At 37.0% G+C, this 25,401-nt stretch overlaps 1 protein-coding gene across 3 annotated transcripts in view; it reads left to right on the top strand.

The window, feature by feature from the left end:
• LOC131145019 (NADPH-dependent diflavin oxidoreductase 1) overlaps positions 1 to 25,401 on the top strand; it is a 90,161-nt gene that overhangs the window by 45,682 nt on the left and 19,078 nt on the right. For all 3 annotated transcript variants that reach the window (XM_058094050.1, XM_058094061.1, XM_058094056.1), the window contains one exon: positions 5,756 to 5,940. In XM_058094050.1, coding sequence (XP_057950033.1) covers positions 5,756 to 5,940 — 185 coding nt within the window. The remainder of the gene's footprint in view (positions 1 to 5,755; positions 5,941 to 25,401) is intronic.

The following is a 25,401-nucleotide window of genomic DNA, read 5'->3' as shown; positions in this document are numbered from 1 at the left end:
AGGTGTAGGATCGGTCTCAGAATAATCTAGCTCATCATGCAAACCTCGAAGCCAAATAATTTTAGAACAAGCAAGAGACATTGCCTGGTATTTAGATTCCGTAGATGACTTAGAAACTCTGTCTTGCTTCTCACTCTTCCAAGAGATCAATGCATCACCTAAGAACACACACCAACCAGGGATGGAGCGATGTGTATGCACACAACCTGCCCAATCAACATCGCTATAAGCAATAGGGTGAGTAGAATTTCCAGCAAGGAAGAATAAACCACGGGTAGAAGTGCCCTGCACATAGAGTATGATCCTATGGACAACAGCCAAATGAAGATGATGAGGAGTCTGAAGAAATTGGCTGACTTGCTGTACAAAAAAATAAATGTTTGCTCTAGTAGTGATGAGATAGACAAGACTACCCACCGACTTTTAGTATAAATTGGGATCAGCAAGTAAATCACCCTCCTTTTTGCGAAGCTTGACATTTAATTCCATGAGAGTATCAACAAAAGTACCCTTCTAAAGGCTAGCTATGGCCACCAAGTCACTAGCATACTTATGTTGATTGAGTGAAATATCCGAGGGACTACGATTCACCTCAAGACCAAGAAAATATATGAGAGACCCAAGATCTTTCATATGAAAGGACTGAGAGATGAGTCTTGAGCTGAGCAAGTAAAGCAGAATCGGAACCAGTAATCACAATATCATCAACATAAACCAAAAGAACAACAATACCCATGTATGATTTCTGAAGAAACAATGAAGTGTCATACTTGCTCTGCTTGAATGAAAACTGTAATAAAGTGGTGCGGAATTTATCAAACCAGGCCCTCGAAGCTTGTTTGAGACCATAAAGAGAACGACGAAGCTTACACACATATGAAGTTGGAGAGGGAAACAAGCCCGGAGGTGGCTTCATATAAATATACTCTTTAAGATCCTCGTGAAGAAAAGCATTCTTAACATCCATCTGATGTAGTGGCCACTCACTGGAAGCAGCAATGGCCAGAATTGTACAAACAGTAGTCATCTTAGCCACAGAAGCAAAGGTCTCTTCATAATTGACACCATATTCCTGATTATTCCCAAGTGCAACAAGGTGAGCTTCGTAACGATCCAAACTTTCATCAGATTGGACCTTGACTGAGTAAACCCATTTGCAACCCAAAGGAACAATGGTGGGAAGACAAGGCTCAATGTCCTATGTGTGATTGGCCTCTAGAGCGGCAATTGCTTCCTGCATAGCTTGTCGCCAACAATCATCTTTGGCAGTATGTGAGTAGGATGTGGGAATATCAAAATTAGACAGTGCAGCAGTAAGAGCTGAAATAGAATTGCCAGAACTGGAAGAGGGAAACCCATTCCTATCCGTGGGTACAGACACTCGAGGAGAGCAATGTACCAAAGGCTCTGGAGGTGTTGCAACTAACTAAATCTGGAGCGTGGTAGGATCAGATATCGGGTGAGCCTCTAGAAGAGACTGTGGGCCGGAGCGTCTCGTATACACAATACCTGGTTTAAAGCGAGAACTGACTTGATGAGGATCCAAGAACTGCTGCTCAAAGGAGGGGAGAACCACAGTAGAAGAGGAGGGCGCAGAGGACACAGAAAGGAAATGTTGATTTTCAGAGAAAATAACATTCCTAGAATTGCGTGTACGATGTAATGTAGGATCATAGCACACAAATCCCTTTTGACACACATTATATCATAAGAATGCACATCGAACATATTGAGCAAATAATTTATGTTGCTCATGAGGTGGTAAATGAACAAGACATACACAACCAAAGGTACGGAGGTTATCGTAACTAGGTACCTTAGCAAATAAGCAGAAATAGGGAGACTCCATGAGTAGGACTTGAGAAGGTAAACGATTAATCAAGTAAGTAGCAGTTTTTAGAGCCTCAACCCATAACATGGATGGAACAAAAGATTCTAGCAAAAGAGTACGTACCACATCTAGGAGATGACGATTTTTTTGTTCGGCTACTCCATTCTGTTGGGGAGTAGCGGGACATGAATGTTGATGAATAATACCTTTAGAAGTCAAAAATTCCTGAAACTTAGTAGACAAATATTCACACTGGAATATGTGCATAATGTTTTAATAGAAGCAGGAAATTGATTGTCAGCATACACTAAAAACTCGGTGAAAGTACGAAAAACCTCAGATTTAGAGTGAAGAAAGTAGACCCAAGTAAATCTTCTATGATCATTCAATGAAAGTCACGTAGTATTTAAATTTTTCATGTGAACTAACTGGGGAAGGTCCCCAAACATCACTATGGATCAAAGCACTGAGAGACTCTACTAGCATGCAAAGGGAAGGGAAGAGTTTTGCTTTTACCAAGTTTGCAAGAAGCACACTCAAGAGATAAAGAAGAATGTTCTTTATGACCAAGTAAACCAATTTAAGTATTGGGATGGCCTAAATGACGATGTCACACCATACTAAGATTTGAAACATTATTACAAGCAAAAGACTTAATAGAAGAAACTGAAAAAGGTGCTGGAACAGGAAAAAGTAGTGGAAACAGAAACAAACTATGCCGAAAGACAAACAGTACTAGAAAATTGAGAAGCCCAAAAATAAATCAACACAGGTGCAAAGAAAACCGAGATCGACCTGCCTGCGCTAAAAAAATAAATTGTGAACCAAGAAAAATGCAGAGGGACGTCGCACAACACCTCCAATACCCTCAGACTATTGTTTTGAGAATCACAAGGACAGAGTCACTAGAAACAACAACAGAAGGCTGTTCCGACAGCCACTTAGTCACAGACTTGCCGAGAAATCAAGATTAAGGCTGTGCCGACAGCCACCGAGCCTTAGAAATACCAAAAATCAGAGATCCAAAAAAAAAAAAAAAATCCTAGAAGAGAACAGACCCATGACAGCCACAGAATTACTGAAAAATAATTGTTGGGTGCAGCACTGATCAACACAGACCTGACCAAAAGGCACGAGAGACACTTCCAAAACCGAGAAGACAAAAAAATTTGTGGGAAAAGGAAAAAATTAGCAGTTGGCTCTGATACCATGTCAAAGTATTGCGTTAATGGCTAAATTGTCTGGCCTTGAGTTCTGTATATTATATATAGACTTTACAAGAATTCTATACATGGAAAGCAAATAAGTTCCTGCATGATTCTAGCCCTATACATGTAAACTATAATCTGTCAATGGAAAGCAAATAATGTATGCTAACCGTACAGAATAACGAACGGAGAAATAAGGAAATAATTGTGGGCTGAAATAAGGAAAGAAGTGTGGACAGCAAAGCTTTTGCTGTCTGTTGACAATTGCCAGTTTGTTTTTCTTTTCCTGGGTGTTCTGGTCTGGCTGTTCTCCCTTGGAGGTGATCTTGTTGCTGGTTTGTGTTTTTCATTGGAGTCTTCTTGCCTAGCCCAAAAAGTAAAAAAAAAAAAAAATCTGCAGCTGGTCACGGAGATATGCTGGAAATACATACTCAATAACAGCAGCAACAGCAGGGACCCAACCCCAAATTTTGACACCCTAACTGATTTCTTCATCAATTTTGTTACTCTTCATTGATTTTGCATCAATTTTGGGGGAGACTTCAATTAGCTAGAAACTCGGAGGCCAGCATGAGGAAGAAGAGGGCCACCATGATTCTGGTTTTCCTGCACTCTTTCACGCTTCCAAGGAGTATAACCGCCTCGATTCTGGATTTATCCAGAATCGGTGCTTGCCAAGAGAACGCTGATCTGTCGCTGGGAGAGGAGAGGGAGAGGGACATGACCACACGAGCATCGGAATGACGTTCAACAATGATTTTGTTGCTAACCGAATTAGAGGTGTTCAAAGGATATTCAGAGAAGTAAACAAACAGCACCGGTCTTTTAATTTGGACTCCATTCAGTGAACCGGATCTACATAGATCCTGTTAAGTGTAAACAAACGCACCCTTAGTTTAAGATGTTCTTTGGACTGTCCGTGGAGGTTCATATCTTAGATTTATCCTTCTTTCATACCTCAAACTAAACTTGAGAAGGGGAGGGGCTCTCGGATCTGTTTTTGGAAAGACCCTTGGCTGGGTAATGCATGCTTATCCACTTCATTCTCGCATCTATTTCTACTGAGCTCTGAGAAAAATAGAGCCATATCCTTCTTTGTTGGGGATTTGAGTAGCCCATTGGTTTCCTGGAATCTCCATTTTAGGAGACCTCTTAATGATAGGGAGTTGGTAGAGTTGTTTTCTTTGTTATCTCTAATGAATGGGAGTAATGTTTCTTTGGGGAGGGATGTTCAGTTATGGTGTTTGGATCAGTCGGGACTGTTTCTTGTAAATCTACTTTTGAATTCTATACTCCAATTCTTTCCCACTTTATCATTCCATCTAGAAGGCCAAGGCTTTTCAAAAATTAAGGCTTTCGCTTGGTGTTGTGCTCAACTGCAAGTTAGGAGACCTTTGAAGGGTCTTTCTCCCGATGTATCTGTGCTCTGTTACAAAAATTCTGAGACGGATTCTCATCTTCTTTTGCACTGAATTTCACAGGCTTTGGTAGGAGGAGGGATAAGGCAGTCCTATGGAAGTGTATGCTTGCAGTTTTATGGGGGTTATGGTTGGATCATAATAAAAAGTTATTCAATGGGAAGAAATTAAATTGGGCGCAGGTTTGGGATTTTTCTGAGGAATTAGTTTCCATGAGTTGCAAAGAGATTTGAGGAACCTATTGGCATGTAGCTCTTTTTTTATTTTGGTATTTACTAATTGCTTTTTTTCTGAATTGTTCTGGATCTGTTTTCAGGATATGTCTCATTCTCCCTTGTGTAAATTCTCTTCCTATGAATGAAATCTTCTTTTGCTATAGAAAAAGAAAAAAATATGGTGCAGTGAGAGAAAACTACACTACACAATAGGGAAGGCTAACCAAAAATAAAGAAGACACAAACCAGCACAATCCTGCAACAAAACAGTGTAGTGGCAACTGACAACAGCATTCAGAAAACCAGCACCAGCACATGCCAGTATCCTGGGATAAATTGCAGCCTGGAGACATATTTGGGCTTCACAGTCAGTCAATTCCCGGACATCATCAACACACTGCAGAATTCTTCCAGATGGAAAAACTGGGTTGAACACCCTCTCAGCAAGCTGCCAGCAACATGCCACAGGCACTCTAAATCTTCATGAGATCAGCCCACAGCAACCACAAATCAAACACACATCATGACACAGGTGCAGTCTACTGATAACACTTAATGACTGCCTTCAAATCACAGGAAAATCAAAAAAGCACCCGCAAGGGTTGCACATGTCTGAAGAGAGGGGTAAGAAATGCTCGATGACTCTCAACGATAATGAAATTGGAAAAGGGACTTAATCAAATCAATCAGGCTGGAAGACTTTTATTACTTTGACCCTATGATAGGAAAACTAGGGGTAGAGAGCAAATTTGAAGAAAAAAAAAAGCTGGTGAGAAGTGCTGGCCAGAAAAGAAATACCTCTCATACACTAGCCACATGTTTAATAAGTATTTTCTGATGACAAAAATACACCCAAATCCAACAAAGCACAAATACCCTAAGCAGAGACCTGCCACCACCCTAACAAGTTGTGCAGAAATGTTGTATCCCTGTTGAGCAAAGTCTGCACATTTGGTGTCCATTTGTTAAACAATGCCACGTTTTGAATTTGTGTTATTTTATTGTTTTTACAATTGTTTGGGTGAAAGGCCCATTGTCAAAATTTAAACATGATTTTGAGTTTGATTTTACTTTCTATCTTAGGTATGAAGGTGCTCTAGATCCTTGGATGTCTTCTTTATGGAATATGTTGAATAAATTGAATCCGCAGTTCTTCCCACATGGTGTGGATATTGTGATTTCAGATAAGAAATTGATTGATCAACCCAAGGTTCGAATCATATATCATGATGCTGAAAATTTGCATTCGCAATTGTTGACTTCTTCAGGTAACTTAGTTGTTTAGAATTTCTTTGTGAGATTGCAATAAATTCTTGCAAGTTAATTCTCTTACTTCATTCACATGCATATATTTTAAGAACTTGGTTTCTGTGCCCCATCCATGAAATTATGAATTGGAACACATTTTATGGAAATATAAGCAGGCATTCCATAATTTCCTATTTAGTTATTTAATTGATTGTTGTGTAGAATCTGTGTATAGGGCATAGTATTTATAGTAAAACTGAAAACAACTTGTCCTTTTGGTGGCATAAGTTTGACATTTCATTTGTTTATTTTGTGCCCTAACCATGAAATTATGAATTGCCAGAATTTTGATGGAGATATAAGCTGGCAAGCAATAGTTTTATATTTAGTTATTTGATTGATTGGTGTGGAGAATATGTGTTTTCAGGCATAGTGTTTATTTTACAACTGAATACTTGTCCTTTCTGCAGCTTAGGTGTCGTATTTTTTTTTTGTTTTTGTTAAAGGGGCATATGGTATTTATTTGTTTTTTTATGGGCGTGGGGGAGGTTTTTACTTTTGTCATATCATATTTTTAAAATCGATTGGCCTCTCCTGCAGACGGTTCTTTGTTCCTGCTCTTTCCCTCCCTTCTTCCTTCGTCTTTATTTCCCTCACTTTGACGTCATTATTCTTTTGCTAATTAACTTGATCTCTCAGGCTTCTAACATCTCACCAGAGCAATAAACTCTCCCAAACCTGATTGATTTGCTTTCTTCAGTTTTCTCTGTTGCTCCTCGTGATGGCTAAAATTCCCAATCCCTGCAACACCCACCCTGAATAGTCTTCACTAAGCTCCCATCTATCGATTCCAATTTAGTTTCCTGTATGAGTACAATATCTGGGGAGTTCCTATCCGGTACCTTCTTAATCAAACTCCTCTACATCAAACTACCTAATCCTATGACATTCCAACTGACTATCTTCATAATCTAACGCTTTTACGACCCTTCCTGACTCCTTTTCACCCCCATAATTGATCAACGACACCAAGTTTTGAACTCCTTCAGGACTTTCTTCTTTCTTCTCTCATACGTTCTAGGGCTCAAACTCAACCTATCTACTTTACCAACCGGGTGGACCAACTCAAAAACCATGTCTTCGAGTTGTTGCAGATCAAGGCAGTCTCTCTCACCTCCCTCCTCCCCTCTAGAAAAATCATCCCTACGACAAGAAGTTACTAGAGGAGGCGTAGGTTTGATAGGGATGCCTTTACAACTCTTTGATATACCAGAGTTCCCAGAAAGAAGATCCAGTAAGATTCCCCACCGGCATCACAAAAAAGAACAACCAACTCAGAAACAAGGTAGGGACTGAGCCCATGGTCAGGGTCAAAAGGAAAGTTTCCTGCAATATTTAAGGCATTCACCTGGTGACAATTGTGATTTTGCATGGGGGATTTGGAATTCTGAAACAGCCTCTGACCTCTTTTTGCATTGTGATTTTGCATGGAGGATTTGGAATAAATTGTTCAGTTTTATGGATGAGAGTTGGGTCTGCCCCTATTCAGTGGAAGATTTGTTAATCGCTTCTTTTGCGGGCTTTGGTAGAAGCAAGGATAGGGGCAGCTCTATGGAAGTATAGTTAGTATGCAGTTTTTATGGGGTCTTTGGTTGGAAAATAACATGCGGATTTTTTCAGGGAAGAAGTTGAATTCGTATTTGGTGTGGGAAATGATTCAATTCTTGACTTCTTTATGGTGTATTGGGTTTGGAATTTTCAGAGAAGCTAGCTTTCAGGATTTAAATAGGGATTGGAAGAATTGGTTGGATTGATTTCTGTTTTTTAATGTTTTTATTTTTTTTCTGTTTTGTTCCATATTTTTTTGGGAGATGCCTTTTCTCCCTCCTTGTAAATTCTCTTCCTATTAATGAGTTTCTTTGCCATAAAAAAAAGAAAAAAAACTTTCTTTTCCCCCTGCTGCACAGTGTGCACTCTTATACTCGTATGCATCCTGTGTTGGATGTATTGTATGGTTGTAATGTGATTGTACTATGAGGCAGCTTTCTTTTATCTTTAGAAGACAGTGCTTACTGTCTATGATGTGCTTCTATTTTTTGTGTTGGCTGTGATTGTGGTTATTTGTTTGGTTTTCTGGTGTGTTCTCTTCAAGCTTGTGGTCTCTTTCAAACTTCTGTAGCTTCTGGTGTGTGACAGATGGAGTAATTTGTGATCATGGCAACTTCTTGTGCTCCAGAGGAATATTTTTCCTGTCTGCGACTTCTCCTAGAATGCGCATGGGTTGTTTCATGTCTGCAAGTTCTCTTAAGATTCTTAGTTGCTGATTGGTGATGATTACAGCTTTTTGTTGTGATCTTCCTCATGTATGTGTTTCATGCCAGATTGCTATATGTACTGGTTTGCCTGTATCTGGTCTGTTTTCTGCTCTGGACTGTGTTGTTCCTATTTGGTTGATATTGATTTCCTTTCAGCTAGTTTGCCTTTTGCAAAATAGTGGATTTCAGTTGTTTTTTTTCAGCATCTTCTGTTTGGTTTTGAGGGCTGTTCCTATGGCTTCTGTAGAGACAACCTCTGATGATAATGTTAATGTGCAGATCATAGCCATTAAAGTTGTATGGATCTTCAAATTTGAAAACTAAGTTGTATTCCCAAGAGAGGGGGGGGGGGGGGGGGGGGGTGAATTGGGTTTATAAAATTCTTCTAAGTCTTTTTACAAATTCACAACCTATTGTATACTCAGCAAACGCACAAGAATGTTTTGATTTTAAATGCTCAATTAAATCAACCACAATCCACACTCAATATCAACACAAGCCAAATAACTTTAACAATAACAATCAACCAATTATTCAAACACACGATACTTACCCAATTGTAAGAGCTGCAGCACTTCCTTGATTTAGCGTTTGCAAAAACTCAGCTTAGAGTTTTGAATAAAGCCCTGTATGAATGAATATTGGTGCACTTATTTTAACCAAGATTTCTGCAAATGATTAATCAACATACTCCCTTTAAGGTTTCCGCAAAAGATTAATCAATGTACTTTCTTAAATTAAAAGTTTTTCTCAATCTCAACTTTCAGCTACCTGCACTTAGAAACACAATTTATATATGCTGAAAACTTAAAGAGTAAAGGTTAAGAGTGAGACCGAGTTTTTTACGAGGTTCGGCTTATACCCAGCCTACGTCCTCGCCTTAGGCAAGACCACCTAAGGATTTCACTATAACGTTCCTTTGCGAGTTGAACAAACCGTTTACAATCCCTCCTTTATGGTGGAGCCCCCTCTCCAAGCAATACCCCATGCTCGGTACAACAATCCAATAAACCTGAACCATCAAAGAAACAAGGAAACAAGAAAAATTTCTTTTGTACAAGAGATGCTCTCATATAGAGCTGGTTAGTACAAATATGACTCAGCTAATATACTTCAAAACAAATATCAAAGAAAGTGATTTGAAGCTCAAGAATGTATCACCAGAATTCTTCTCTTGATATGAATCAGTAACTCAGAGGTTTGAGCTCAGAGATGAGTGATCAGAGACTTAGTATATCTCAGCAATTTCAGTATGAATGTGTAAGCAAGAGAGCTTTGAGAGAGAAAGAGCAATATGACTTGAAAGCAGATTTTTCAATTCTTGGTACTGATTTGATTTGAGAAATCATGTATTTAAAGACTCAAAAAATGTTAAATTTGTGTTGCCCAAGTTACTTGGAGTGTTTCCCAAGTTTATACGAAGTTTGGGGTACAAGCAATGTAAATTTGAATTTTAAAAACTTTAAAAATTATAGCCGTTAACAAGGTTCAGGCGCCTGAGGCTTCGGGGTTAGTCGCCTGAGCCTTCTGAACACAGTGTATATTTTCAACTTGAAACAGGGTTAGGTGCCCACCTACACTGCCTGTTAAAAATTTGTTCAGGAAAATCTTCAGACACTTGAGGTCAAAAGTTCAGTCGCCTGAACAGTTATAAAATATCTATATATTTTTTTAAAATTTTTTTAGTTTAGAATCAAAACTCTTAGCCATCTTGCTTTGTTACTCTAAAAAGCCTTTTCCGGAGTTTTCAAAATAAGGTCTCTAAATCCATATCAACCCCTAATGAGCTTCAAAGCATTTCAAAATGATATTTGTAATAAAGTACTTACATAAGTCATCCTAAAAACTTAAACACTCTAAGCTTGAAGTCTTCATATATGTCTTTGCTTTGAATCCTCTTAGAATTAAGCTTGAGTCTTCTTTAAGCTTCCACATGTTTTGAACTTCTTGGTCCTCTTGAGCTTTCTTTTGATCACTTTGTTGATGAAGTATGACTTTATGGTACTTGTGATCTTGACTTTTCATTTCTTTGATCCTTTTGACCTTTGTCATACAAGGTTTCCTGAAATATCATTACTTAGCCAACAACTTGTAAAATTAACCTTTATTTTTTGTCAGCAAAACAAGATTCGAACGCCATATTAGGCTAACAATCTCCCCCTTTTTGATGATGACAAATAAGGAGTAAAGATGAGAGAACCTTGATAAGGCTCCCCCTTACGATAAGCATGCCTTTTAACAATTATGAAAAATGATGATTTCAAATATAAGTAAGGTAAAAAACTCAATAAGACACAATTAAGTATATCATGTTTTAATGCATTATAGCTCATGTCAATATATATGCTTATGGTCTCATTCTTCTTATGTTCTCATTTTTCTTATTATGCTCATTTTTGCTTTTACTCCCCCATGCTATATCTCATGCCAAGATTATGTGTTTTACATATTTGCTATGTTCTCATTTTTCATGGTTGCTCTCTAAGATACTTTCTTCTCATGTTTGCTCTCCAAAATATCTCTTCCCCTTTGACATCAATCAAAAAGAAATGAGGAGCATAGTCATAAAGAGTCTTAGGATAACACATAAAAAGCATAGTCATATAGTTATTAACAATTACACAAAGTCATAAGCAAGGGAGTTACAAGCCAAACTAAAAGAAAAGAACAAGTAAACAAAGCAACACAAAGACTAAGCCAATACATAGATAAGACTTTCATACAACACAAAATAAATCAAGCATCAACAGCATCATCATCATCATCATCAGCTTCAGCTTCCTCTTCATCACCTTTCTCACTTCCTTCCTCAGATTCTTCATCAGATGAAGCATCACTTCGAGGGGCAGAACTAGTATCCATAGGATCAATACTACTAGATGAGCTAGCCCTATACTGCTCTATGCGAGTAAGGCGCTGGTCAAGTGAAGAGCAGGTAATATGGAGTGAGGATACTTTCTCTTGAAATGATTGAAGTCCTAAACGCATATCTTTGTCGAACGTAGAGAATTCATGATGGAAGGGGATAAACCAAGAGGGAGTGTCAGCTGGAGGACCTTGTTCCTAATCTTGAGGTGGAGGAGGTACAACTGCTGGCCTTTGAGGTTGTCCTCCTTTCAAAAATCAACCCTGATCATGCTTTTCATATCCCATTTGCTTGAGGGTTGTGGATGTGAAAAGGTCATACCTAGTACGCTTGATGAACAATTCAGTAGGGGTAGTGACGTTGAGTTGAGCAAAGATAAGGTTTAAAACACCTCCATAAGGAAGAGCTACTCTAGTAGCTTCCAATTTAGCCCACATCCATTTCAAAATTAGGCTAGAGAGATCAAGTTTCTTCCCTTTTAGCAGAAACCATAACACAAAGCAATCTACATAGGAGAGGTGATCATATGAACTAGCCTTTGGTAGGATGTTGTTTGTGATGATTTTCTGAAGTATTTGAGCCTGAAGATTCAGCTGTTTGTACATAGGAGGATGGCCAAAGTAAACAAGTTCCTCTACCATAATCAGTGGCAAAAATTCTTCGGGTGTGAAACCTTGTTCTAGAATCTATGTTTGAGCAAAAGCTGGACATTCAAATTCACCCGGGGTAATATGCAAAATAGGAGCCAAGGTTTGTGGAGTTAAGACGATCTTCTTTCCTCTAACCTCAATGGTTAGGACATTTTCTCCGTGGATCATATTTGCATAAAATTTTTTTACTAAGTTGGGATACAATCCTTTGGATTGATAAACTACAAAATTCTTCCAACTGATATTCCTAAACATAGGTAGGATTTCTGGAAATTCTGAATCAAAGAAGGTGGTATCTATGACCTTACCAAAAATTGGTTCCGTAGAATGGAGATGAGATCGATATCGAAGCTTCGATTGAGGAGTGACAAGCCATTGTTCGATGTTATTATCATCTCTTTCGGAAGAAGATCCTTGATTTTCTATAGTTTTGGTGCGAGGCATCTTTGATTTTTGGAGGATGAAACAAATCAGCCAAGTGAAACCCTTGAATCCGTGGGAAAAGGTGTAGGAGAGTGATTGGGAGGCTTTGATTTGAGGGATTTCGAGCTAAGAATCGAGGGAAATCAAGAGTAGGAGCCTCGGGTGAGTGATGGAGCAAGGTTCAGTAGCCTGGAGTCTGAAGAGTTAGGGTTTTTGCGCTTAAAAGTATGTAGAACTTGCGAGTTTAGGCGCCTGAAGATTTGGCTCAGTCGCCTGATGATTTATGAAATTAAATTCTCAGCAGGCAGTAGCACCTCAGTCGCCTAAGGTCTGATGGCTCAGGCGCCTGAACCTCCAAAATACACTGCTCAGTCGCCTGACCCCCTTAATTTTTAAATTTCTCTTTTTACTCAACATGGAATCGTCCTAAATCACTTCCCTACTATGTAACAACCCAAGTTCTCTTCTAATTGATATAAATCTTTCTTCGGGAAGAGGTTTTGTGAAGATATCTGTCCATTGGTCATTTGTATTTATAAATTTAAGTAATATATCTTCTTTTTGAATGTGATATCTTAGAAAATGATGACTTATGTCAATGTGTTTTTCTTGAGTGTGATATTGAATTTTTGGAGATGTTTATAGCACTTGTGTTATCACACTTAATTGGTGTGACTGAATATTCTAGATTACAGTCCTTTAATTGTTGTTTCATATACAAGGTTTGTGCACAACAATTCCCAGCTGCTACATACTCAACTTTAGTGGTGGATAAGGCTACGGAGTTTTGTTTCTTAGAAAACCAAGATACTAAGGATCGTCCTAGAAAGTGACAAGTTCTGCTTGTACTTTTTCTATCAATCTTACACCATGCATAATCGGCATCCGAATAACTAATCATTTTGAATCCGGTGTCCTTAGGATACCAAAGTCCTAAATCAATTGTGCCTATCAAGTACCTTAGGATTCTTTTCACAGCTATTTGATGTGATTCTTTGGGTGCAGATTGAAATCGTGCACACATGTACACACTAACATTATATCCGGCTTACTAGCTGTTAGGTATAACAAACTTCCAATCATACATTTATAATATTTCATATCTACTAGTTTTCCTTTTTCATCTTTATCGAGGCTTATGGAAGTACTCATGGGGGTGCCTATGGGGGTACCTATGGGCTTACTACTTTTCATATCGAATTTCTTAAGCATATCTTTAATATATTTGGATTGATTTATAAAAGTTCCATTCTTTGCTTGTTTGATTTGTAATCCTAAGAAGTAGTTCAATTCTTCCATCATACTCATTTCAAATTTCTCTTGCATACATTTAGTAAATTCCCTTACATAAATCATCATTAGTTGCACCAAATATGATATCATCTACATAAATTTATATTATAAGCATGTCATCCTTCTTAGTTTTGATAAATAAGGTATTATCAACCTTTCCTCTAGAAAACCCCTTTTCTAGTAAGAATCCACTAAGTCCTAGGAGCTTGTTTCAAACCATATAAAGCCTTAGTTAACTTGTACACATAATCAGGTTTTTGAATGTCCTCAAAACCCAGTGGTTGTGCTACATATACCTCTTCATTTATAAAACCACTTAAAAAGGCAGTTTTTATATCCATTTGATACAATTTGAATTCCTTATGAGATGCATAAGCTAAAAGCATTCTTATTGCATCCATTCTAGTTACGGAAGAAAATGTCTCATCATAATCTATTCCTTCTTCTTGGTTGTATCCTTGAGCTACAAGTCTAGTTTTATTTCTTACCACAATTCCATTCTCATCCTTTTTATTTCTAAATACCCACTTAGTTCCAATGATTGAATGGTTATCCAGTTTGGGAACTAATTTCCATACTTTATTTCTTTCAAATTGATTTAATTCTTCTTGCATGACTATTATTCAGGAGTCATCACTTAGAGCTTCTTCAACATTCTTTGGTTCATCTTGAGATAAGAAAGCATGATGATTGCATAGATTTTTCAAGGAAGATCTTCTAGCTATACCTCGTGATGGTTCTCCTATTATTTGGTCTTTCGGATGATTTCTTAAATATTTCCATTCTTTTGGTAATTCAGTATTTTCAAAAGCATCAAATATTTTGCTTCATTTTCTTCTTCTTTTGCTTCTGCTATGTCTAAGTCTTCTGGTTTTTGAGTAGTTTGAACTTCTTCACCTTTTATTGATTTATTGAATGGATTTTCTTCATCAAATGTTACATGAATAGATTCCAAGATAGTAAGAGTTCTTTTATTGTATATTCTAAAAGCTTTGCTCTTTAATGCATACCCTAAGAATGTACTTTCATCAGTTTTTGCATCAAATTTACCTAAATCATCTTTATCATTTAATACAAAACATTTGCATTCAAAAACATGGAAGCAAGAAATTTTAGGCCTTCTACCTTTCCAAAGTTCATAGGGAGTTTTATTTAAACTTGATCTTATTGTAACTCTATTTATCACATAGCATGCGGTATTTACCGCTTCAGCCCAAAAGTATTTTAGTAGATTATGTTCATTTAGCATCGTTCTTGCCATTTCTTAAAGAGTTCTATTCTTTCTTTTAACAACTTCATTTTGTTGTGGAGTTCTAGGTGTTGAAAAATTATGATTAATTTCATATTCATTACAAAATTTTTCAACTTCTTTGTTGTTGAATTTTCTTCCTTGATCACTCCTTATATTTGAAACACTATATCCTTTTTCATTTTGAAGTTTCTTGCATGAATTTATTAACATGTTACATGCTTCATCCTTGGATGTTAAAGATAATACCCAAGTAAACCTAAAGTATTCATCAACTATGACAAAGGCATATTGCTTACCTCCTATGCTTTGAGTTCTAGTAGGACCAAACAAATCTAAATGAATAAGTTCTAAGGGTCTAATAGTAGAAATATGTTTTTTTTTTTTTTTTTTTTAAAACTTGTTTTACTTTGCTTTCAAAGTTGGGAAGCATCGCAAATTTTATCTTTTATGAATTTTGTATTTGGTAAACCTTTGACTAACTTCTTTCTAAATAAGTTTGATAATAGATCTATAGTTGCATGTCCTAGTCTTCTATGCCAAAGCCAACTGGCTTCATTCATGGCAGCTAAGCATGTTATATCTTGAGAGATTAGATTTTCAAGGTTTATACAATATACATTATTTACTCTATAAGCTGTGAATAGAATTTCATGTTTTCTTGGATTTTGAACTATGCACTTATCTTGCTTAAAGATTATGTCAAACCCTTTGTCACTAAGTTGACTTATGCTTAAAAGGTTATGCTTTATTTCATCAACTAACAAAACATCATCAATTGTAAGGGAGGGTTTTTTACCTATTTTACCAATCCCAACGATTTTACCTTTAGCGTTGTCACCGATGGTCACATACCCTCCATCTTTTTGAACTAGGGTGGTGAACTCTGTTCTATCTCCTGTCATATGTCTTGAACACCCACTGTCCAAGTACTATTTTTCCTTTGATGGAGTGGTCCTAAAGCATACCTACAAGAAAGGATTTACGGTGTTATTTTTGCAACCCAAACCTTCTTAATTCTTTTTAAGTCATATCTATTTTTAGTGTTCACTTTCCATTCATTTTTGATTTTGACATACTTCTTTTTAAGTGGACAATTAAACTTCATGTGTCCCTTATTCCTACACAAGTGGCAAGTAGTGTTTTCATGTATATTTGTAGAGGATGTACTTACATAGTATTTTTCTTCTTTTACAAAGTATCCCATGAATAAGTTTTTCTTCTTTTTGTTTTCAATTCCATTGTAACCAATTCCTTCTTTGTTACTAATCATCCTTTGTTGTCCAACCACCTTTTCAAAATTCTTTTTTCCTCTAGTAAAGTTGTAAATGATTTTATCTTTATCTTCAATTTTACTTTTAAGATCACTTATCTGTAAGTCTTTCTTGCTTTCACCATTTACTTTTAGTTTCACTAACTATTGAGACATGTTAATTTTCTTCATTAGATCATCAATATGGGCTTCTTTTTCTTTTTCAGTTGTTTTAGAATTTTCTAGTTGATTCTTAAGATTTCATTTTGTTCTTTCAAGGCTATGTTCCTTTTAGACACTTTAATGAACCTATTGTGTAAGGTGAATAATTTAGTTTGGATTTCCTTGTATGAAGGCATACTATCACATGAATCATTACAAGACTCTCCACTAGATTCTTCCGATGAACAGTAAGAGTTTACCTCAGCATTGTGTGCCATAAAGCACATGTTGCCAACTTCTTGTTCACTTGATTCATCCTCCGATTCGTTTGAGCTTGTATCGTCCCATGTAGCTTTCATTGCCTTCTTTTTCTTCTTCATGTCTTTCTTCAACTATGGACAATCAGGTTTAATGTGTCCGACCTTCTTGCAGTTATAACATGTAGGTGGTTCATTCTTAGTTTCCTTTGCGTTTGTTTCTCATTTGTTAGTTTTGATCCTTTAAGCTTCCGAGGGAATTCCCTATTCTTTCTAAAAAATTTTCCAAGTCTTTTAGTAATAACGACTAGTTCTTCATCATCTAATTCGTTGTCTTCATCTTCATCATTAGAACTTTCTTTGCCGGCCTTAAGGGCTATTGATTTCTTATTTTTATTATTGTTCTCTGAATTTCTTTCGTTCATTGTCATCTCATATGTGAGAAGGGATCTGATTAACTCATCAAGGAGGTATTTTTCAGGTTTCTTCCTTCTGTGATTGTTGTGGCTTTAGGTTCCCATATCGGAGGAAGTCCTCTAAGGATTTTTCGAATCATTTCATATGTTGAATAATTTTTCCCTAAAGCATTTAAGGAATTTATTATGTGAGTAAACCTAGTCTTCATGCTAGTGATAGTTTCATTAGGATTCATCTTAAAGGCTTCATAGTCACTAGTGAGCATGTCGATTCTACTATCTCTAACATCTATAGTTCCCTCATAGGTTACCTCTAACTTGTCCCAAATTTCTTTGGCTGACTTACATGCAATGACCCTATTAAACTCATTTACGTCCAAGGCACAATACAATGCGTTCATGGCACTTGAATTTACTTGCATCATTTTATAGTCATTATCGGTCGAGTCTCGTTCTTCTTTAGGAACTTTTTTACCATCTACTAATTTAGTAGGAATGTAGTCACCATGTGTGGCAACTTTCCATGCTTTCCAATCCAAAGTTGAATATATATTCTCATTCTTTGTTTCCAAAACGTATAGTTTAGACCACATAAAATAGGCGGTCTAGTTGAGGTTTGACCTTCTGCAAAAGGGGATACACCTAGATGTGCCATTTAGACCTTTATATAACTTCTAATTAAGAGTTGCTATAACTTAGCTTTGATACCAATTGAAAACTAAGGTTTCCCAAGAGAAAAGGGGGGGGGGGGTGAAATGGGTTTATAAAATTCTTTTAAGTCTTTTTACAAATTCACAATCTTTTGTATACTCAGCAAACACACAACAATGTTTTGATTTTAAATGCTCAATTAAACCAACTACAATCCACACTCAATATCAACACAAGCCAAATAACTTTAACAATAACAATCAACTAATCAACAAATTATTCGAACACACGATACTTAACCAATTGTAAGAGCTGCAGCACTTCCTTGATTTAGCATTTGCAAAAACTCATCTTAGAGTTTTAAATAAAGCCCTGTATGAATGAATATTGGTGCACTTCTTTTAACCAAGATTTCCGCAAACGATTAATCAACGTACTCCCTTAAGGTTTCCGCAAAAGATTAATCAACGTACTTTCTTAAATTAAAAGTTTTTCTCAATCTCAATTTTCAGCTACCTGCACTTAGAAACACAATTTATATATGCTGAAAACTTAAAGAGTAAAGGTTAAGTGTGAGACCGAGTTTTTTACGAGGTTCGGCTAATACCCAACCTACGTCCTCGCCTTAGGCAAAACCACCTAAGGATTCCACTATAATGTTCCTTTGCGGGCGGAACAAACTATTTACAATCCCTCCTTTAGGGTGGAGCCCCCTCTCCAAGTGATACCCCACGCTCAGTATGACGATCTAATAAACCTGAACCATCAAAGAAACAAGGAAACAAGAAAAGTTTATTTTGTACAAGAGATGCTCTCAGATGGAGCTGGTTAGTACAAATATAGCTCAGCTGATATGCTTCAAAACAAATATCAATGAAACTGAATTGAAGCTCAAGAATGTATCATCGGAATTCTTCTCTTGATATGAATCAGTAACTCAGAGGTTTGAGCTCAGAGAAGAGTGATCAAAGACTCAGTATATCTCAGCAATTCTCAATACGAATGTGTAAGCAAGAGAGCTTTGAGAGAGAAAGAGCAATATGGCTTGAAAGTAGATTTTTCAATTCTTGGTACTGATTTGATTTGAGAAATCATGTATTTATAGGCTCAAAAAGTGTTTTATTTATGTTGCCCAAGTTACTTGGAGTGTTTCTCAAGTTTATACGAAGTTTGGGACACAAGCAATATAAATTTGAATTTTAAAAACTTTAAAAATTATAGCCGTTAACAAGGGTCAAGCGCTTGAGGCTTCGGGGTCAATCGCTTGAGCCTTCTGAACACAGTGTATATTTTCAACTTGAAATAGGGTCAGGCGCCTGAGGTTTCAAGGGCATGAACAGTTACAAAATCTTTTTTGTTTTTTTGTTTTTAAGTTTAGAATCAAAAAACTTTTTCCCGGGTTTTCAAAATAAGGTTCTAAATCCATATGAACCCTAATGAGCTTCAAAGCATTTCAAAATGATATTTGTAATAAAGTACTTACATAAGTCATCCTAAAGACTTAAACACTCTAAGCTTGAAGTCTTCATATATATCTTTGCTTTGAATCCTCTTAGATTTGAACTTGAGTCTTCTTTAAGCTTCCATATGTTTTGAACATCTTGGTCCTCTTGAGCTTTCTTTTGATCACTTTGTTGATGGAGTATGGCTTTATGGTACTTGTGATCTTGAACTTTCATTTCTTTGATCCTTTTGACCTTTGTCATACAAGGTTTCCTGAAATATCATCACTTAGCCAACAACTTGTTAAATTAACCTTTATTTGTTATCATCAAAACAAGATTCGAAAGCCATGTTCGGCCAACAAAATTGTTTTATGGTCTCAAGCAGTTATGGTGTACATCACTGCAAAAGGCAAGTCATAATATCTGCTTCATTCTCTACCATCTTCCAAGTCCAAAGATTATGATGACTGAATAAGGAGAATGTTATGCTGCTTGTATTGTTGTTCATGGAACTGAGGATTGTTGCCAACGTGATGTTTTACAGGACAACCAAGGCGATTTGGGAGAAACTTCTTGAAAGTGTAGTATTCTGAAGGAGTGAGGGTTATGTGGGAGTTAAATCTCTGAACGAATAAGTGCTGATGTTTTTAGAAGCAGCGAGCAGAATTCTTAGCTTCCAAGTTCTTTGAATTCTATCCTTTATATGATCTGTGATTAGATTTCTTATATCTTGTATGAATGATGCTTATTCCAGAATTCGACGGATTACTAAAATGGCTCTAATTCTTTCTCCCAAGATTTTTCTAGAGAGAGTTAAGTTACCACTAATGTTGATGAAATTGGTTTCTTGTAGTGGTTGCTGCTTTTGTGGGGGGTGGGTGGGTTGGATTGCCAATGTTTAAAAAGTGGACAAAGAAGAAGTGGTGGTTCAAGGCAAGGTGTTCTTGTGACAATACCTGTGTTTGTTCTCATCATGGGAAGGAAACCATACCATTGATTGGTGTTCAGAACTTTGTGGGAATCCAAGTTGGGCTACCAAGTCCTTTGCTGATGCAGATTGGAGCCTTATGGTCTTTACATGCAAATAAGTTAAAATTTGAATGAGCAACTGATATTGGAGTCTTATGGCATGTCTTTTGTCATACATACAAGTCATCCTAGGATTGCGATTAAATGATGCACAACTAATAAGGAGTACACATCATCATGCCTTTTATGCGCTTGCCACCTGGCTTTGGTGGCTAGAAATGCATATAGCGTAGGTTTCCTTGCCTTAAGCTGCCTTAGGCACAAGCTGTCATGCTTGGATGTGCCTTGCACATACCACTGCAGGAGCAGCTGTAAGGATGAATATTATAAAAGTATAAGTACTGCCCTGGGCAAAATAGGGAGAGAAGTAGAGGAAAGGGGAGGGGAAGAAGAAGAATGAAGGAAAAGAGAAGAGGAAGAAGAACACACAGGTGGGGAAAACCACACACAAACACTTTTTTTTCAAATTCAACAATAACCAATTCTTACATGGCTTTCACACCCTTATGTATAACTATTAGATTACCACTTTACTTAAAAGCTTAAGCTGCTAGGCTGTGGACCAACAATGTATATGAAACCTTAACGCTCCCCTTCACGTGCAGCCTGACATCATGTGGAGAGATAAACTAATGATAAATAACACCCATTATAGTGAATGCAATAATGTTTAAATAGCATACAATAAATGCGGGCAACAAGACTAGAACCTTGGACCTCTTGGCAACTATGGCTTTAATACCATGTTAGATTACCACTTTACCTAAAAGCTTAAGCTGTTAGGTTGTGAGCCAACAATGTATATCAATCCTTAACAATAGAAAGCTTAAAATAGAAAAAATTACACGCATACCCCTAAAGACACATGAAATTACAAAGAAACCCATAAAACATTCATTCATTACAATCAAACCCGAAAATTACTCAAAAGCTTACTACAAGCAAACTAAACACACATAATAAAACAGTAATTAACTAAACATGTTTAGGTTTAGGCCTGCAATCCCTTGATCCTATTCTTTGTAATTGGTCTCTAAATTGGGTCCAAATGATACATCCAAGCATCGCTTCTTGTTCTACATCAATTCTCTCCGCCCGAAAGAACTTGACTTTGTCGAGTTGGGAAAGCAACAAGAAGTCCATCACCATGAATAGAATAATCTTGCTGCTTAAGAAAGGAACCTGGTGAGTGGAAGAACTTGAGATGGCATCAGTTTATATTTCATCTTGTCAATAGAATTTTCATAGGCATCATGCTTAAAATTCCTGTCAAATAACCATGGATGGCCCACAAGGATATGAAAAATCTTGAGAGGATGGATATCATGTTGCGTTGTATCCAAAATTGAACCAATCTTGAGGGTAAGCAAGAAATGATCATGGTCCTTCAAGTCGATATTGTTCACCCAAGCAATGTTGTATGGATCGGGATGAGGGTCAACATCCACTAACTTTTTCATAGCTTCTTTAGAAATCACATTTGTAGACATGCCATGATCAAGAACCAAAGTACAAGGCTTCTGTCTGAAAGATGCTGCATGCTAGTTCATCTCTAATATATTTTTTCTTCAACCTTGTGGAAGAGTACATTTCACATTGCTACCATCATCCTCACTAGGGACATCTTTTTCAACTTCAATTATTCGGATGCCATCATCATCGTCCCCCTTTATTTTTTTGGTGCTAGCCAAGACTTAGGACATTGTGCAGCTTGTTGCCCAAAACCCTAACATTTGAAGCACTTGATTGATGGTTGGACCTTATAAGTTGTTCCAGAATGCTTAAGAGTCTTCCAAAGGGTAGTCTGAACTCATTTACTCAATTGCTCACTGAACTCTGTGAGTACTCTTCTCAAACCGAAACATTGATGTAGTTCTAGGAGGATTATGCTACATGTCCTCCTCAATCTGACTAGCAGCCTTTGCTACTGTAATGAAATGACAAGCAGCAAGCTTGGAGGAAATAGCTGGCTTGAACCCTTTCCTGTACAAAGCTATCATCTCATCCTCTTTCCTTTCTACGTCTGCACGAGTAGCCAAATGATAAAACCTGCTAGTGTACTCTTGCTGTCTTTTCTTCTTGTTTCAAATCAAAGAGTTGCTGATGAACACACTCCTGGTAATTGTAAGGTACAAAGTGCTCTTGCATGGCACACTTCCTCTCATCCCATGTTGTAATCTCACCAAATCTTGTACCATAAAAAATACAACTTTCGAGCCTCATTTATCTCATACCATCTGATATAGTACTCCAAATAATACATTCAATCATCAAATTCATTAGTAGAATCATCACACCATTAAAATCTGGAGCTTCTAGTTTAATTCCTTTATTAAAATGGTCATTTTGACCTTCACACAACTCTAAAGTTGGAGGAGAAACAGCAGCTATACCACTTTTCTGTTTGGTAGGAAGATCAATGGGCCCTTTACCCCTTCAACTTAAGTTGTTAGTCTATTCAAGGCATTAGCAATAGTTTCCAATGCATTTGCCATGTTCTGTACCCTACTAGGCAACAACTCCACCTTGCAGACAACTCAACATTAGTCACCATGCTGCTGGTTTTTTTTTACATGCGCACACTGCAACTACATATATTACCGAAAGCCCTTAACACAATTTGCCGACAATTCTCAATCTACCCTTGCAAAACCACAAGCTTGACTCTCAAATGGTTGTAAGTTTCCATGAAATTGTCAAACGCTTTCAGCCACCCTAGAAATTGAAATGGCAGTCGATTTTTTCCTTACAAAATTTATATAGAAATCTTGGAATTTTGGAAAAACTTGTGAAAATTTTAACTATAGAATGAAATTCAAATGGAATTCAAGTACAATAACAAACAAAAACAACAAGCTTTAAGTCCTACTAAGTGGAGTCGGCTACATAAATCCTTCGCTTGGAATTCAAGTGATGTATTTAAATGCAAGGGGAAATTTCTCTCTTAATTATCTCTCCTTTTTTTTTGTTGTGACCAAAGATTATTACAAGTTGTTTTGAAATTATATGAAAAATTAGACTTAGATATTAGTAACAACTTTTTATTTAACCATTCATGTATAAATTATCTTTATTTCTATGAGAAATTATATTTAACTGACTTTATAAATTTCATATATTAACTGAATATGTTTAATACCAATATATATATATATATGTGTGTGTTAAGAGTGAGTACTGAATGGGAAGGAGAAAAAACAAAACCCGGAAGGAGAAACAGAAGGAAAGAAACTAAAAGAAAAAGACAAAAAAAGGGGAACGGGAGAAAAAGGGAACTTCAAACCTGAAGGACCTCTGTGGGGATCTCACTTGGAGAAAAGATAAGGTTCCTGGATCTGTTCAGGGTAGCGACCCAGGCAGCTAAAGCATGTGCCAATTTGTTCTCATGGAGATCTGGGCAGCAGCCTTCTTGATTTTCTGGATTAATCTCCTGATCTTCCAGGCTAAGAGATTTGCCTCCTACGTAATAACTTCAATCACTACCTTTGCATCCCCTCCAATGATTGTTCCTTGGTATTTCCTTCAATAGCTAATTTCACTGCAAGGAGGCAGGCCTGAGCATCACTTGCCATAGGATCATTTGGTAGACAAGAAGAAATTCTCACTTCCAGCACTTCCCCTTCAACATTCCTGGCAACTGCAGCAATGAAGGCCATTGACAAGTTTGGATGTCAGCTGCATCGAAATTGATCTTGGTCTGCCAGTCTTGAATTTGAATGTGGGTATATCCCCGAGTATGGTCAAGTCTGGAATCAACCTCCTTCAAATCTGTTAGTAGAGATTTATGCTCTGAGAATGACTCTCATATCTGCTTATTTATAAGGATGTGGTCTTCCTATTAGTCCTTGAAAACTCTTTTGTTCCTCATATTCTATATTTTATCAAATAAGATTGCTGTGAACAGGGGGAGGTGAATGCAAATCCAGGTGATTCCAACCTGTCATCAAGTCCCAATCAAGCATCACTTTGAGTTAATGAGCCAGGTAATTGATTTGTAAAACCATTGCATTTTAGCCAGGTTACATAGGAACAAGTTGTTAATTCAATTCCACAGAAAGGGCAACATGTATTACAGATTCAAATCTCCTTGCTAGAAAATCTTTTGTGGGAATAGAGTCAGTGACCACTCTCCAAATCCACAGCTTTAACCTTTCATTTATTTTTAATTTCCACATTTTCTTCCATGGAAAGTCAGCATTGTGACGGCTGAATCTATTCTATTGGTTGGCACCTCAAACACAACATAGCTATCATTGAGATATTTAATTTTTATAATGTATTGGTTTTAATACTTTCATTATTATGTCTATTAATCATTTCTAAAGTTTCATAGAGGAATTCCATGCTTCACTACTCATTTCCATCAATTTTTAAAATTGAAATCAAAATTGACCTTGAAATTGAAATTTCCATGCTTCTAAATCTTCGAAATTTAGTCAAAATTGAAATTAAAGACCTAGCTCCTCAACTATCGCTTTTAATCTTGAGTGCAGAAATTAAACAAATTCTCATAGAAAACTAGCAAAATGCAGTAATGGGATTTGATTCTTATTGTTGGCAGAGTGACAAATTGATGCTCCAATGTGATGCTGACTTTCATATCAAAATATCGTGCTTGCTTGCAAAGCATCATGTTTGGAGTCATAATGTCATTGTGCAGATAAAATCTGAGTGAAAAAACCCAAAGTCCCATGGCTGGAACCTATTTATTGTGAGTTTGGAAGTTGCAGGGAGCTTCTGGCAGTTTTTCACATGTGCATCATCGGCACATGGGGTGCGTGTGCTGCCAACAGGGTTCGTCTAGCAATGTTATTTTAGCTGGTAGTAGATTGAGGACTGGTAGAGCCGATTAGTGGTGCTGGTGGTTTGTCAAAGTAACACTGGCAAAAGTGGGATTTTGAAGGGGGGTTGGCCAGAAAAGCTTCAGTTGGCACGTGGTGGGTGGTGGCGAATCTTGAAGGATGGGCCTTTTGGTTGGTTCTGCTTTTAATGGCAATGGAGGTGCTGTGAAATGATGCCTGGAAATTAGGGTTTGAAGTTGAGGGGCACAACTGCATTTTTTGGGAGAAGTTGCACTTGATGAACAATCTCTGCGTGGCAGTCATGGTTTGCTCTGATACCAAATGATGCAGGAGCAGCAGTAAGAATGAAGAACAGAACAGTGTAGTGCTGGCAAGGGTAAAATAGGGAGAGAAATAGAGGAAGTGGGAGGGGAAGAAGAAGGATGAAGAAGAAACAGGCAGTGGAAAAACTCATAGACAATCACTTCAATTTCAAATTCAACAATAACCAATTCTTACATGGCTTTGACACCTTATTATAAGATAGACTAAAATACAGGAAATTGAACATGTACTCCTAATGATACATGAAATTACAAATCAACCCCTCATACACATATCACAAGCAAACCCTCAAAATACATAAAAGCCTCTATAAGAAAACTAAGCACGCATAATAAAATGCTATTTAA

This window comes from Malania oleifera, chromosome 1, assembly GCF_029873635.1.
Source record: "Malania oleifera isolate guangnan ecotype guangnan chromosome 1, ASM2987363v1, whole genome shotgun sequence".
In the NCBI taxonomy this organism is placed as follows: Eukaryota; Viridiplantae; Streptophyta; class Magnoliopsida; order Santalales; family Ximeniaceae; genus Malania; species Malania oleifera.
Note: the sequence above shows the minus strand (reverse complement) of the source record. Positions and strands in the feature narration are given on the sequence as shown.